Below are 15,913 nucleotides of genomic sequence, written 5' to 3' on the forward strand. Positions count from 1 at the left end.
AGTAATATGTATGAGTCAAAATACAGTTTGTATGTTTTGTTTGACTTAAATCACTAAACATATACAATGAGCAAATGTATAACTGTGTATACCATTCACCCTATAGCTACACATGCAGAACAGACCCTGTTGCTTGAATAAATCAAGTTCTATCTAAACAGACATTGATTACATCCAGAGGAGACTCTGAGCTAAGCAGCAGGTCTGCTCTGTATGAGCTTTGGATTTGACCTTGCAAAACTGTCTGAAATAGCACATAAGCTTGTGCAACGGTGGCGTGCTGAACCATTGCAAAATATTATCAGTGCAGATGGGGTTCAATGTGAATGGGCTTCTCATTCAGCTTTAGCTCATTTCTGTTCAATGAGGGAATACAGAAGGATCAGTATGAAAATAAGCTCCCACAGAAGCATTCTGCGGTACTGTCAGTGCACTGATATTCACCCGTTCCAACCCTGGTGTGAGTACCACACTGAAAAAAGACACGCAAAGCATGCGGTGCGGCGGTCAGAGCGCTGGGGGTTGCAAGTTCAAATCCCAGCTGGGCTGCTGCGGTTTCCTGCGAGCGAGGTCTTTCACCTGGACCTCGTCAGTAAAAATGCAGCCGTTTGAGCGGGCCGCAGGGCATGGTGCGCGAAGCAGTGGCAACGCGCGTCGCTGCGAACAAGGGTGTTTCACGGCAGCGGTAAACAGGGCTTACTTTGTCCTTCTCCACAAAGTCCACATAGGAGGTCCTCTCGATCTCCACAGGCTGGCCCTGCCGGTCGTACAGCGCCAGGACAAAGTGGAAGAAGTTGGACTTGCGAAGGTTCGAGGGCGGCTGCTTCTCATAGTGGGCCCGGGCCAAACCCACTCCACTGCAGGAGAGAGAGAGAGAGAGAGAGAGAGAGAGAAAAAGAGAAATAGTGTCAGTACATGACTCATTCAGACTCACGTTTATACTTGTTATCTTTTCTTGTTCCACATTTAGCAAAGACAAAACTTGGCTGGGAATAAACTGTTACCACCATCCACCCCCACCCCCCCACCCCACCCCACACACCCCACCAGCACCCCCCTCCTTAGCAGCCTGTCTATCAAACCCACGTCCACCGGCTCGCACTCCTCAGGGGACAGCGGGAAACACCTCCATCGATGCTCTCTCTCATTTCTCCATCGATTTAGTGACAAATCCAGCACTCAGCCTGACAGAGACTGAGGAGCCATGTTCAGTCACAGGTGCCAACGAGCCACCAAAATTCCCTCCTCTGTCAGACCACCCTGCTATGGGGTTACTATGACCGGTCCATAGCACGTACGGCTATGCTGACAATTGTGTCAATTCTCACAGACAGTGTCAGCTGCAGTATCAATATGTATTAAATTTTGTCAACTGACCAAACTGACTTCAATGAATGCTATTGATGGGCTGTGTGACAGAGGCTGAGAGATATTTTTGCCGCTGTTCTAAGATCCTATGACACAGCACAGGCTTGAGTACTGCCAAGCTGAAGCAGTTTTCCATAGCATGACCAGTGTCTCCGCTCCTTTGTGCTACCCCAAATAACCAGTGTAGATGTACTCCAATGGGCACAAGACGGCGCTACAACATTTTCTGTCATCTCCTGTTATATCCAGTCACTCTGTCATTTTTCTGTCATCCAGGAATATGATTTGTTCCTTTTTCCCTTTGCGATGCCTTTGGCTCGGCAAGCTATATGAGCCTCTAATGGTGTGTTGAGTGGAAGGTGAGGCTGCCAGTTTGAAACTAGCAATCAAAAAAACCACTGTGGTTACAGCAACAGCTGAGAAAGCCAGAGAACAGAGCAGAATTACTAGCCTGGTCTGCCTTCTGTTATGTGATCTTTTTCATCACAATGCAAAGAGAAAGCTTAGAAAATAACGGTCGATGCAGAGAGGATCAGACTAAGATGATTTGAATGAGGCTGCAACTGTGGCCATTTGGCAACATTTGGGGAATTTACAGTAAATCCAATAAGAGACAGGACTGTGTATCTGGAATCAGGAGGAGGAAGAGAAGGAGGAGGAGGAGGAGGAGGAGGTCAGAGGAAGGAATGGAACAGCCTGTATATAAAAAACTGGCATGCCACCTAGAAATCACTAGTGGTGTAATAGCCACAACATGAGACAGCAGAACAGAGTTTCTGAATCGGTGATGTAGCAATATAACTTGTATCCTTTTTTATATCCTTCAGAAGGGCGATAAGTCTCCAGAACTTTCTTTCTCTACAGCATGTCATTCTTTCACTCTCCACAAATTCACTTTTGTTCAGAATGGTTTTCATGTTCAGATTTCAAAACATTTTATTATTCCTTTGTTATTAATCCTAAAATGGCACATTTCCTCCAATATTATTTTTAGTATCAGCCCACTATTATTGTGTGAAAAAAACATTAGACATACCATAGATCCTTTCTTGATACTCAGATCTTACATTTTCTACAGCAAGAATGGAGTACACAAATGCAATTTGGGGAGGAGTTTGAAAGGGGCCTGAAGATTTCAGTCGAACCATACATGATCCTTTTCAGTCCAGAACCCGACTTCAATAAGTGCGTCAGTACAGTACGGTGCATGGTGGCAAACTTGCGCAGTATGCCGCTGTGACATCGATATTCCTGATTTACGGCTTATGTTCCCATACATAAGCTGGGTATCACTGTATTTGCAATTTACGAACCCCACGCTTGTAAAAACCATGTAAAAAAAACCACCATCCAGAACCTCGAATTTTCTTTTAGAAGGCTGCTGCCTCACTTTATACTCCCCTGACAGTAACTTTTTTTTTCCTCACTGGCTCTGAGGCATCCATTATGTCACTTGTATAGTTTAGACTGCCTTTCTACAATTTCCACCCAGTTCGTACGGTGCTTCACGCTCAAATTCTGAAGAGCCAGCTACAGAGAGCCTGACCCTAACCGAGCCCAATATAACAGGACAGAATTGAACCAAACCGACTCAAACCCTCAGATTCCGGTCAGGTTTTATCGGGTGAAAATTAAAAGCCTTAATTTGGGGTGGCACAGTTGTCTTGGATGGATTACGCCATTTAAACTGCAATGACAACATTAATATTTGATAGTGTGTTACACGAGAGGGACAGTGATCCATTGTTTTCATTTTCCCCTCTGCCTCATTTTCCCATACTGCAATGCCTGTTTTTTCATGGTTGAGGGCACAAGAGAAAGGCATTATGGGAGATATTAGAGTAAGCTGAACAGGAAATTGCTGAGAAATATTTATTTATGTTCATTTTAGAATAATTCTTATATAAAATTAAATATCAGGAAAAACTGAACTTCTTTAAAACAAAGTACAAATTGCCACTTAAACAATATGACTCGCACCAACATAGCTGGATATGTGTAACCCCCCAACCAATACAACCCCACCAGAACTGACAATAGAACTATTTAAATATTGGGAAGAAAGATGCTATTTTATTCAAATACTGCATTTAATGAGCAGAATCTTATGGTGAAAACACTTTGCTTCAAAATTCATTTCAATGACTCATAAGGCCATCACTGCTGCACATTCGGGCCAAAAAACAAACAAAAAAAAACATGACAAGCATTAGCAAGGTGTATGAAGGTGTCTTGCCAGGGTTTATTTCATTTTAATTTTACAAAATGGCATCAAAATGAAATAAACCCCTTTTCAACAGAGTACATTGTGGCTGCCCTTATACAATCCTTTAAACAATACATTTTTCAAAACATATCCAGAAAACTCAGTGACTTTGTTGTTCTCATTAGCAGTTACTAGCTACTGTACTAGCCCATATTTTGTTGACTAAAGCAGCAATACAATATGATATATAATATTTCGAGGGGAGGGGAATATATATATATACACATCGCACAGGATACAAACCTGCAACCTCCTGGCTACATGCTCAGATTCCACAAAATAGTCCCAGTGTGTTCAAAGACAACAACAAAAGCCAACAGAATGAAAAAAATATATATGTAGACATTAGCAGCAATATCTGTGTATATATTTTCAAATACCAGCAAATGTCCTATAGATTATAGGATTTAAGATGCATCTAGAATAAAGACATAGTGTAAATACCAGATGATCAACTGCTAAATAAATATGCATTATGAGCCACACATCTGATGAACATTTCTTTCACAAATTTGCATTTTGAAAGGTTACATTCATCAGTCATGACCATATCTTTCAAACAGGAGTCCAATCAGCATACAACCACCAACAAATGTTTACAGAAATGTATCGGTGTATTTTTATGGATTTAGGCAGGAACAGGGGGCCAATAACATCTGTGCAAGTACCCTCAAAAGAATGTTAAGTCAGGTTTTTTCCAAAAAGTGAATTGTCTTTTCTCTGATTTTACCAATGTTCCAAATGATTTCCCCTCTTAGCTTAAATAAATTAATTTAATTAAGCAAACAAAATCCTAAAGTGGCACATTTATTAGCATAAAGTATGGTTTCATTAATTTTGATTATGTTAACAACTGCTTCCCTCATTAACATAATTGTACAAATGTTGCTTTTTTGTAATGCTATGCTGTATAAGTGAACTGAAAGCAAGTGCGCTGACAAAAATTTTCACACTGAAAACTATCAGCACTGAAAGCTTGTTTTCATTATAATTTTAATTATTCTAATTGCAGCTGCAACCATTTATATGTTGGCAAACCAGCCGGGAGAATAAAGCACTCAGTATAATAAAAAAAATTGATGTTCCCACATTTTTTGTACAGATTGCATCGGTAAATCAGTTAAAAACAGACAGCCAAACAACAAATAAATAAAACAGCTGTTTCTGCCCACATTGCAGCAGATGGGACATGACAGATTTCCATAGCCAACAGCCGAGAAAAATACCACACAAAACAACAGCCGCACTTGCTGTACATTGTCTCTATTAATGCTGTTCCATAAGACTTGCATCAAGTGCCTTCTTATGTGTGATATGTGAATCTCCTAATCTAGCGCATGGATGGGCCCTACAGTTTGCAGTAGAATTCCAGCAGCCATGTTGGACGATGCACAATCGTCCTTTGAAATGATCAGAGAAGGGAGGGTTGGCAGACAGGCGCTGTGCAATGAGACTGCATCTCATTGCACAGCGTCACCAGTGACCCCTGCTGGACGAGTGCACACCTGCAGGCCTGCCTGTTCAGCTGTCCATAAAGTGTCTTCCCGTGATTCATGTCTGTGCGAGCCTGACTTGGGGACTGAAGCGTGGAATGAGGCAGATATCGGCATCAAATGCTTCAGAGAAGAGTCTACACTCTCCCAAATTGATAACAGAGGCTGCCCCAATGGCCAATGGTGAAAAATATGATTGGATTGGGCATTCCAACTGTGACAAAGTGGGCGAAAGCATTCAAAATGTTATTTTCGTTACCAAAGTCAAAATTAATTGATACCATGCCGAAATGAAGAAATAAGAAAAGACTGAAAAATACAGTCAAATTCTAATTAGAAAACACGAAAGTCCATGTTGTGCCTGCAGTGGTTTAGCAATAATTATGAGGCTACGGTCCATTCTGATGGATACAGTTTGTGACTTACACACCTGATGGCTTTTACTTGATCTCACTTATGAGATTTGGCGTACAGGTGACAGTGCAGCGGTGACAAAGCACATAGCAGCCACAGCAAGCCAACACAGATGCATCGGCGCCTGGAAGATTTAGAGAACTGTGCACCTCTGAAATTACAGTTTTGGCGATGGGACACATTTGGTTGAATTAACCGGATCACACGACAAACCAACACTCCAAAGGCTTAAGCTCTGCATGTGGTGAGGAATGGGCGAAGAAAGGGGGAGGTGGGGGGGGGGGGGTTGCCCGTGGAAACCCCGGAGAGCGGCCCATCCTCTCCGCCGAGCAGGCCAGGTCCACAGGGGCATTAATCACAGGACTGATGGAGTGTGACCGGGAAGTCTTTAACGACTCCGGCCCGCTTGTTTCAAAAGAATGAATTGCCCGTCACAATTAATGAGCCAGACGCCCGGCCGCCTTGTTTATACAAATGCGACACTTAAAAATCATCCACTGGCTGGCCACCAGCCACAGTTATTAATCAAATAAACAGCACTAAATCTTACGCCTGCTCTCTCTCGCTCTCTCTCTCTTTCTCTCTCTCACTCCCTCCACTGCTACCCGCGCCGCACGTGCACACTTCACTGAGGGAGAACACCAACCGAAAGGAGACTTACTTCATTCCGGGTTACCCCTTGTGCATGACACAGAGGGGGAATCTCTAAGGGCGATCAGCATACACACATTTCTGAACTGATGTTACAAAAAGCCATCTTCTGTATTACATTGCATGTACAACAGCGCATTGTGAGAGTCTGCATGAGGCAGTCATTTGCTTTTTTGTGTACTCATGTTTGTCCACGCAAAACACGGAAGACATGACCAGGAGGTTTTGACCCCCCCCCCCAGTCCAGTGGGAGTCGTATCAGTAGAGATGAGGCACTCATGATATGGGATTGAGGCCTTGTCCATTTCTCAGATACCTTTATAATCCACACAAAACGCCTCGCCCGTCCCAGGAAACCAATATTTGCATAAAGCGCCGATGCATATTTCCCATGGGCTGGCTGAAGGTCTGCCAGTTCTGGTAGAAGAGACAGTCACACTGATGAGGTAACAATCATGCCGCTTGTCAAAGGAGAGCTGACGGGTCACATTTAGTGATGAGTGGTAAAAAAAAGAATGTTTAAAACCTTCTTGAAAATATATCTGTAGGATATTAATTAATACTGGGTCAGAGGTTAATTTAAATTAAAGTGTGAATGTTCCACAGGAGCAATTTCTAAAAATGTCTGCAACACCTGAGGCTACTTTTCTTCAGAATTTGACAAAAGAACTCATAAAATAACAACATTGTCAAACTGGAAATATACTGTCTTCATAGGTGATATAGGTAAAAAAGAGAAAGAAACAACCCACCCCTTGCTCATAAACGTGTGAATACACTGCCATCCGAGTGGAATCTTTACCGGAAATTTTTTTTTTACAGGGTAAAACATTTTGCGATTTGCAGGCTGTGTGTTTGAGTCAACAAAAAAAAACTGAACTAAAATACATCAGAAAAGCAAAATAAATTATAAATTAATACAGTTTTTTGCTGTTGTTGTTTTTTTGCTGTAGCTAAACTTTCATGTAGCATTTACATGAGTTAACACAGCAGTCGTTAGAGTCACACAGCGGGAGGTTATGTTGCAGTACTGTTAGATACAGTAATGTTCATAAACTGTGGGCTTTGGTTTGACTTCAAATGCAGCCTTGTAGTTCCTGTATCCCTGGTGAGAGCCTGCTCTCACCCCTTAACACATCATTACCGCAGTTACTGCACCCGTCTAATGTTTTACTTTTTTTCTGACAGCACAAAACAGTCATTTATATTATACTTTAGCTCTGAACCACTTAGCAACTCTGAGCTTTGTACAGAGAATCGTACTTTCCCCCGACTTCAAAAGGTAAGAAAGCCTGATTCAGAGTCCAAATATAACATGTATTACAGCAGTCTGGTTCAGAACAACTTCTCGTTTGTCGCTCTCTCTGTCTGACTGTTTCATAGTTTCTTTATTTTCTCCAGACTCTAAGGTGCATGAATATTGCAAGCTTTCTGAATGCAGGGAGTTTTAAGTTTAAGTTTTTTTGTTTCTTGAACAAAATTTCAAGTTCAGTTACTTCAAGAATATTAATGTTCTTTGTTCGCCCTGTAGCTATTCAGTGGTAAAACATTGTAAGCACCTTTTTTGAGGGTGTCACTGCGTGAGGTTTTCTAGAGTTAGTTTCTGCGTCTTGCATTTGCAATCAACAAGTAAAATTTGTTTCCATTTCTTAATTCCAAAAGCTAGAGCACAGAAACAGGGAGCTGAAGGGAATCTGGACCCGGCACAACCCTTAAGTCTTTACAGTGCATCACCTGTATCACTTTGATAAATGAGACAGATGATCTGCATAGCACAACAGGTAGCTACGGGGTCTGGGCATTTTTGCTGACAGTCATGTATACATGCAACTGACCTGACAATTAAGAAATGCATGGGAGAGTGTGAGCTGCTGTATCTCTGTGCAAAATCGAAGCCACGGTTATATGCAGCATAACTCAACAAAGCTGAGTCTCAAAGATTAAATAAAGTGTGAAAATGGAGATGTACAGTCATCTAAATTTGCTGGACAGTGTAAGCCGCGGGATTTCCCTCTGCGTGATTCATTAAAACAAACGTGGCAGTATGTCTCTCAGTGCGTTCGGTGTGTTAGGCACGGTGTGCCAGAAACCCAGAGCCAAGTAATTCCACAACCTTCCACTAAAGTCTGTACAACTTAAAACTGCAGGAGCTGCTTGCAGGATGAACATTGTCATTAAAGTATGTATCATACCTTCATATGCTGCAATATACTTCTGAAATTTTAGTATTTACCACAGATAAGCAGCAACTGCATGCATGCTTACACAAAGACAAATTACTACCACATATCCTATCTCATATTACTCATTTAAAAGTCATACCCACATGTACATGTGCAAAAAGCACACACACACACACACACACACACTACAGTATAGCACAGCAGAAATCATAATAGAGGCCTTTAAGTTTTTCAGAATTTCCGAGAGCACACAGCTGTTTCAATCATAAGAGGCTATTATGGGCTGTATCTAAATGCTTCCAGCTAAAGTCTAATTTGTTAGTAATTTCGGCAAGACAAGTAATCAGGTTTTAGCAGATCCGTATTATACTACGTAACTTGCCGAGCAAATTGCAGACAAAAGTATGAAACAACAGTATTAGTGCGGTACATTTGTATGCCAGTATTTATTTGGCAGTAATGACAGACAGAAATGGAAAACAGGTGGCAGAGAAAGCTGTGATACTCTGTTCTGAATGGGAACTTCTGCTTGTACTTTAACGCTGATCCACTATTAATACAACGGAGAAATTTTAAAGATGCTTGTTATTGTTAGCTTCACTGTTTAATTTAGTTTGCTTTGAGTCATTTATCCAATATACTCAAATACGAAAACAGAGATATGGTTTTATTCACATTGAATATTTTGAGGTTACCTGTAATTCACTTCAATTGCACTGGTATTTAACAAACTAACAAGGATAAACACTTAAAACTTGTTAAGCAATCACCTGTTCAATGCAGATGGTCTGTCCTTACCTCAGAGGGACATTTAATATAACCAGTTTTGTTTCTTAACTTTTAAACAGTCCCCATACTGAGCGAAAAGATTTTTATTGCATCACTAAATGCACCCTCGCCTAAATTCTTCACACCGCCAGTATTCAAAAACCAAAAAGCAAATACAAAATGGCCTCAAACAAGTGCACATTAACAATAAAAAGGATTACACGCATACCATGTACCACATCCTACACTCTCCCTGTTGATGCTTTTTTTTTTTTTACTAGCGCCCGATTTCCGCGTCCACGGCCATTTTCTTTCAGCGGACTGGCAGCAGCGCCTCCCGCCCGTTTACCCATCTGTCACTCAAGGCGCCAAACCCCGCAAACCACGTAAACATTTAGAAGTATAATTAGGAGCCAGCAGCTGAGGCCATTATCAGCTCACCTGTACACTTCTAATGGGGTTAAGTTACAGGCGACGGGGCCTTCCAGGCTGCGCTGATGAATGATTTGCTCATTCTGGCAGCTGCAGCAAAAAACACTTTATTTAAGTTTGATATCTCCCTGCGCGCTCCGACTGAACAAATTTCACCCATTACAGAAGTCACCTGTTCTGCAATTTGTCTACATAATATTGATACAGTCATTTTGACCTATTCTTCCCTGAGTAATAGTTAGAACAACAATTATCAGACTTTGTTATACACAGCAATGACTGCATAGTTGTTGGTTTTTTTCATTTGAGGGCATTCACTCCAATCATTGGCATATTGCAACCCACAGGTAGCTGAGTCATCGGATTTAGATTTACCGACACTGGCCAAGGCATCCTCGCCTCATATATAAAGTCTTTACCCTTGAAGTAACATAATCTTAATCCTTAGCAGATTAGCGGATTTCATGATATATTGAAGTCCTACAGGAATCAATAAATAATCACCTATATTGCCTACGGTTAATCTTGAAGTGAGAGTTCTCGTGCGGTTTTTAACCCAAGAAATAAACACAAATGCTGCGTAAACAGTGGGGGGGGGGGGGGGGGGGGGGGGGGGGGGGGGGGGGGGGGGGGGGGAACAGTAGAACCGTCTGAAAAACCTCATTGAAAGTTAAGGCCAAAGCACTTTGAGCGAAACCGACCCCGGGGCCCCGGACCGCAGCGCTCGGCGGCTCCGTCCAGCGGGCCCCGCTTTGCGTGAGTTACAGGTCTGACCGAGGGGGCATGCCTCGATCCCCCTGGTGTATCCACATTTCTGTCGAAACCCCTGCCTTCGGCTCAGCACAGCGACCCCACGGGCGTGCGATGCTCCACGAGGAAGCCAGATTCCAAAAGAAATGCATCAAAGAGCTCTGAAGACCTTTCGGCAGCATGTTGCACACATTTAGGACACACATTTCTTCCAAAAAGCCACATTTAAGAAAAGGGGGATGGGTTTTACGCATGAATTTACCAGCTTGGAATTTCTGTCAACTTCTCATGATTTTTCCATGAAATTCTGGGTAAAAAGAAACACCCTTTCTTTCTGGCGAAAAAATCGGAGCCTGCAATACAGAGATCAGGGTGTGTTAAGTGTTTTTTGGCACTACGCAAAAGATCTAACATTTCCTAAATCTTCCAGTGACATAAGAAATGCTGTCAGACTCCAAGAATGTCACAGAAACATTGCAAGAGCACTATGTATGAAGCTGAAGTAGAATGTAAGTATAGGGAGATTTTCTGATCTTGATTATCAAGGGATCTTTGACTTTTGACTCCCTGTGGCCCTGTTTTAACATTTGAATTTCCGGGTTTGTGAGTAAAATGGTTTCCAGGCAGATCTACTGTACACATCCTTGTACGAACAAATTCCCAATGCTGAAGAATTGGACACACATGGTTTCATGGACAGTATGTCACACAATCTACCCAAATCTGTAATTTATTGCAAAATACTATAAAATAGATGTGGAAGCAATGGCCTTCAGGGAACGTCAACAAAAACAAAAGGTCACACCTTTCAAAATACAGATTGTACCAAATTAATTTTATTTGCTATATATATTATTATTGGAAATTTAAGACAACCTTGTGGATGAAGTATTGCACTTGTTTGTATTCATATCTCTGCCATATCTCAAACTTGGATAAAAGAAGAACAAAAGCAGAAAATAAGATCTAAGTCTAGGTACACTTTACAAATTTCAAATATTGCTGTAGAATGACATTATCAGATTAAGTGAGATTTGCCATTTTTAAAAGCTTAATTGTGAAGTCTGTTGTTAGCAAAGTTATATAGTAATTTGTTGAATGTGCCACAATAATATTTAACATAAACATATTAAGAAATGTAGGGTAATTTTTCTTTTTTTTAAGACAAGAGCTCTGCATTAACACAAGTGAAAACGACTTGATCCATGGTAAACATTAATGAAATATTTGAAAATATTAAATATTTACTAAAGTTTGACCATTTAAATACAGTCGTGATCCTGATTGTGGGGAAGCAGAAAATTACAGTGCAAAAATATCGGTATTGTGCAGAAAACCACTTTTGGCGATCTGGGTGTTGCACGCAACAGCTCTGTATATGCTTACAGCCCGACATCTGCCACCTAATAGTCCGGGTCGATAGCTTTTAAAGTGTTGAGTTAACATTACAAAAACATGGAGGACGGAACTTCACAACTATATTTTCGCTGAACTCCAGGCAAGACAAACGTGATGAGACATTAAGGCAGTGACTACTCAGTATTATTTCTAAATATACCCGCGTTAAACAACAGTCTATCAGCAGTTATGGTGCTGGGCAGAATATATTTGATTCATGCTTTGCAGTTTGCACAGTCTGTGCAACTACTCCACCAGGACTAAATATTTCAACGAGCCGCTTTATTCCAGTCACTTGGCTAATATTCCACTCATGTCAAACATAAGGCGCAATTCTTTTCAGGGGAAATGAGACAGATAAAATGCAATAGGCCTACATCACAAACAAAACAGGCTATTTACTGCTTGCCTCGGTTCCAGAACTGTTGTCTATAGCTAGGCCAAAGCAAACAGAGGCAAAACTTACAACCTCTTCCCCGAACTACTGTACTGCATCAAACGAATTGTGCATCCAAGCCATGCGCGTGGAAGAGTTAGTTGACCGCGAGCCTACGTCTGAACTTGAATGGCCCATAAAATGCATGTTTCAAAATAGCCGCTTTAACGCGCTAAATTAAAGAATGCTTTTTTGTAAACAATACGAAATGTTATAGCGTACTGTAGCGAGACATCGCTCACAACAGTCAGTGTGTAGAGACTGAAAAATAATGACAAATGCCCGTCTATTAGGACAAGGCATAGGTCATCATGGCTCGTTTAACTAGCGCAAGAAATTTCACACATTACAGGCAACGCTGGTCATTTCGACTGTATAAATATTTCCTAAATAAAACTTGGGCCTTGTCATTTGGCCTTTTCAGTAATAAGCAACGATGCTTAATTGTGCTCTATAGCAATTGTTCTGTAAATTATATTAATGTGTCTTTGGTTATATATACAATATATTACACTATCTATACATAAATAATGTTACACGCATATATATATATATATATATATATGTTGCTAATTGTACATACCAGATATCTACACCTCTGAAATGTTTTTCTAATGGATCAGCTGTCGTCAAACTAAATAAAAGCACGTCCAGCTATAGAGCTATAGCTATGTCTTTATATGTAATAAATGGTGCCGACTTCGGATCAGGTTTTACTGTAAACACATAAACTCAGAGAATCTGAGTTAATTTTTTTGGAATGGGATGACATAGCATATGAACAAGCTTGGCATTATCAATATAAAATAATAATACAAGAACTAACTGACTTTTTATCAAATTTAAATTGAGAAATTCTGAATGGCTTTTAGAGATGTTCAGTGTTTGATTTCGCATTGTTATTAAGAGCCATGGCGCGATGGATACAACTAAATAAATTAACCCTATTTATTCAAATAAGAACACTCATGCACTTTAGTTAAAACTGAACTATAATGTCGGGTCTGTTTTCTCCAAAAACGAAACGTTGCTGTAGGATATCAATTTTGTTGAGGTATTATCATAATATTGATGTTACATAAATGCATTACCATATCACTCTCATAATTTAAATTATGTGCTGCAACTGAACGCGCCCCTTAAATTTAAAAGTGATATCCATGATGTGGTAAAAACTAGCCCAATAGCGAATAAAAACAGAGCTAAACTTATTTACGCAAACAGAGAGATGTTCTTATTCTGACCTCGCCCTCGTCGTGTGAAACAAAACGCTATACTTTTTGCAGTTTGTGTTGTCCCTCGAATAAGCGCCAATACTGTCATAGCACATCCAAATGAACGTAGGCTAGTGGGAACCAACTAAGACTTTGTTTCTTGAAAATGCATCATGGCTGTGAATGGGACAAGTTTTCAATCTGGCTTCACTTAAACTGAAATCATTAACCGAATCTTTTGACATTTTCGTGTAGAGCAATCTGCAAGCTGCAGAAGGCACCGTTGATCCCTACCCTTCAATCTCTGGTAAAGTTTTCATCCACAGTAATATTCGCTGAAAGTCACAATGTAAATCATACTGTCCAAATTTTCTTTCTAAACTACAGTGACCACATAGGAACACAATCAAATTGGTGTAGTTTTCGACAACTCGAATTCGAATTTTATCAAGCACCTTTTCAAAGTTTATCGTAAATACCGCTCAGTATACTTAGCCTATATGCAAAACCCTTTCAAGTAGGCTACATCGCTAACCTTTTACCACGAGAGATAGTATACCACGGTTTGCTCCCCCACGCACAGGCAGATTTGTATCGTGTATTCCCTGCCATTTGCCAAATACTTCAGCACCTTCGCACGCGCCCTTGGTATTCAAATGTATTATTACCTTTGAGCTGCGGTGTTCGCGTCCAGAATCCCCGCGCTCTGCATCCACGAGCGGACCGGTGTCATGCCGCTGGTAAGGGGTTCTTCTTTCATGGTCAAAGCTCCCCGCGGGAGACTGTCTTGGATGGAGAACATGAAAATCGCCTTTTGTGTCTTTTCCCTAACACCAGTTCAAACTAAATAATCCTCCTTCGAGCACAAAACAAGGGCACCTGGATTAACGAGCAAAAACCAGCTGAAACGGGGTGAAAATCTCCTTCCAAAACGCAGCGAGGGGAGCGATAGAGGTTCTTATCCAAAGAAGGACTCTGTATCCCTTAGAGTTTTCTCCTGAAGTTAGATCCAAAACCAAGTTCAGTGGTTTCAAGATTAAATGGTCTCAAGTTAAAAGAGGGGGAGTGAAAGGAAAGCGTTAGAACCGTAAAGCATCTCAAAGGAGGATGATCAGCCAGGGTCTTGGACACCTTTTCGGTTCAGGGAAAAAGGGAGTGACTGAATTGGTTTAGAAGAAGAGAGAGAACATACGCGCACGGGATTGAGAAATGAAAAGTGGGGTAAAACAAGCGACCGCTTCAAAAAGGAGTAAAATGAAATGATTACCAAACAAGAGGCAGGGATGAACCAGGGAAGGCTAGTTCTCCCTGGGGAAAAGGGGGATTGGGTAGCAAGAAATCTCATCCCCTCCTCCCCGTCTCTTTATGCCTCCTCAGTCCCAGCGGATCGCACCTTCTCTCGGGTTCTCCAGCTCTCGGTTCTCGGGGGAGACACACTTGGACTTGGCAAGGGCGGAGATTCGTCCTTAAAAGGGATAAACATTTGGATATTAATGATCCAGCTGGATTTCTATTGGAGGGAGTCATTGTGTACGTCATTTTTAAAATTCGCCGCACTAAATCCACATGATAACTAGAAGGAAACGTCAGAGCAAGTAGAGTAGCCTACTTCATGTACATAATAACACATCAAGGTTTTATTGCAACGCAGGCTAAATGGTATTGTTTTAACATTACACATACAGTAGCCTATACTTTATTTCCCTTGTTTTAACAGGAAGTTTGAGATAGGGCAAAATCATATTCTATTCGGCCTGGTCAATTATGGTGAATTTACGTCAGATAAAGCATTTTATTGTGAATGTACTTTCATTAGATAATTATTAGATTAGATGATTAGATTATTATTTGCTGCGATAATAAAATAATATTTAAAATGTAGCAGAAGGTTAGGCCTATTGTCAAATGAGCGCGAAGAAGTCCATAAGCTGTTGCGGTCTGAGTTGCTGCCGCATCATTTCGAAATTAGAATTGCACTTCGTATCACTTGTCAGTATCCTGTTATAGTTATTATGAGAATTGAATATGCGTCGCTTACAAATGGAGATGCGAATAATGGGCTACCCCCGGCCCATGCATCAGTTTCTAAAAGGCGGCATAGGCTGCACTGTGTGGTTGATACACGTGAACGTAAAAGTATGTGTCTATGAAAAAGGTAAATGGTCCTGGTAACGCGAACCTGTTCTATGAGGTCAGCAGGAATGACAAAGTCAATTAGTTGCAAAACTTCCCTGATATTGGAGATTGATAATTAACGTCCAAAAATAATAATATATGTCATTCACCAGTCTTAACGAGAAGTGAAGTAGTAAACATACAATGTGTGTAATGATTACGGAATACCATTCTATCTTCTAAATGTGAAATCTTTAAATGTATGTTGGTTTGACTTGTTTTCAGTTCATTTAAATTTTGGATGTTCTGATCTATATAGCCTACTTTCTTTGTTATAGACTGTAAAATGTGTTGCCCTGTTGATTAAATCATAAAATTGAGAGGTCTCGCTTTATGCGGAGCCATTACACAATAGGTCGTAGAAA

At 40.8% G+C, this 15,913-nt stretch overlaps 1 protein-coding gene across 13 annotated transcripts in view; it reads right to left on the bottom strand.

The window, feature by feature from the left end:
• Nucleotides 1-14,782, bottom strand: part of LOC118227898 (transcription factor COE3-like) — a 106,748-nt gene extending 91,966 nt beyond the window's left edge. For 4 of the 13 annotated variants that reach the window (XM_035418936.1, XM_035418938.1, XM_035418942.1 and 1 more), the window contains exons 1-2: nt 14,042-14,781; nt 701-857 (exon numbers count right to left, since the gene is read on the bottom strand). In XM_035418936.1, coding sequence (XP_035274827.1) covers nt 701-857; nt 14,042-14,175 — 291 coding nt within the window. In that variant the 5' untranslated portion in view covers nt 14,176-14,781. Of the gene's footprint in view, nt 1-700; nt 858-14,041 lie in introns of all 13 variants that reach the window. The other 9 variants (XM_035418935.1, XM_035418941.1, XM_035418933.1 and 6 more) reach the window with 3 other exon arrangements.
• Between the last annotated feature and the right edge of the window lie 1,131 nt (nt 14,783-15,913).

The sequence above is a fragment of the Anguilla anguilla genome, chromosome 5, assembly GCF_013347855.1.
Source record: "Anguilla anguilla isolate fAngAng1 chromosome 5, fAngAng1.pri, whole genome shotgun sequence".
NCBI lineage: Eukaryota > Metazoa > Chordata > Actinopteri > Anguilliformes > Anguillidae > Anguilla > Anguilla anguilla.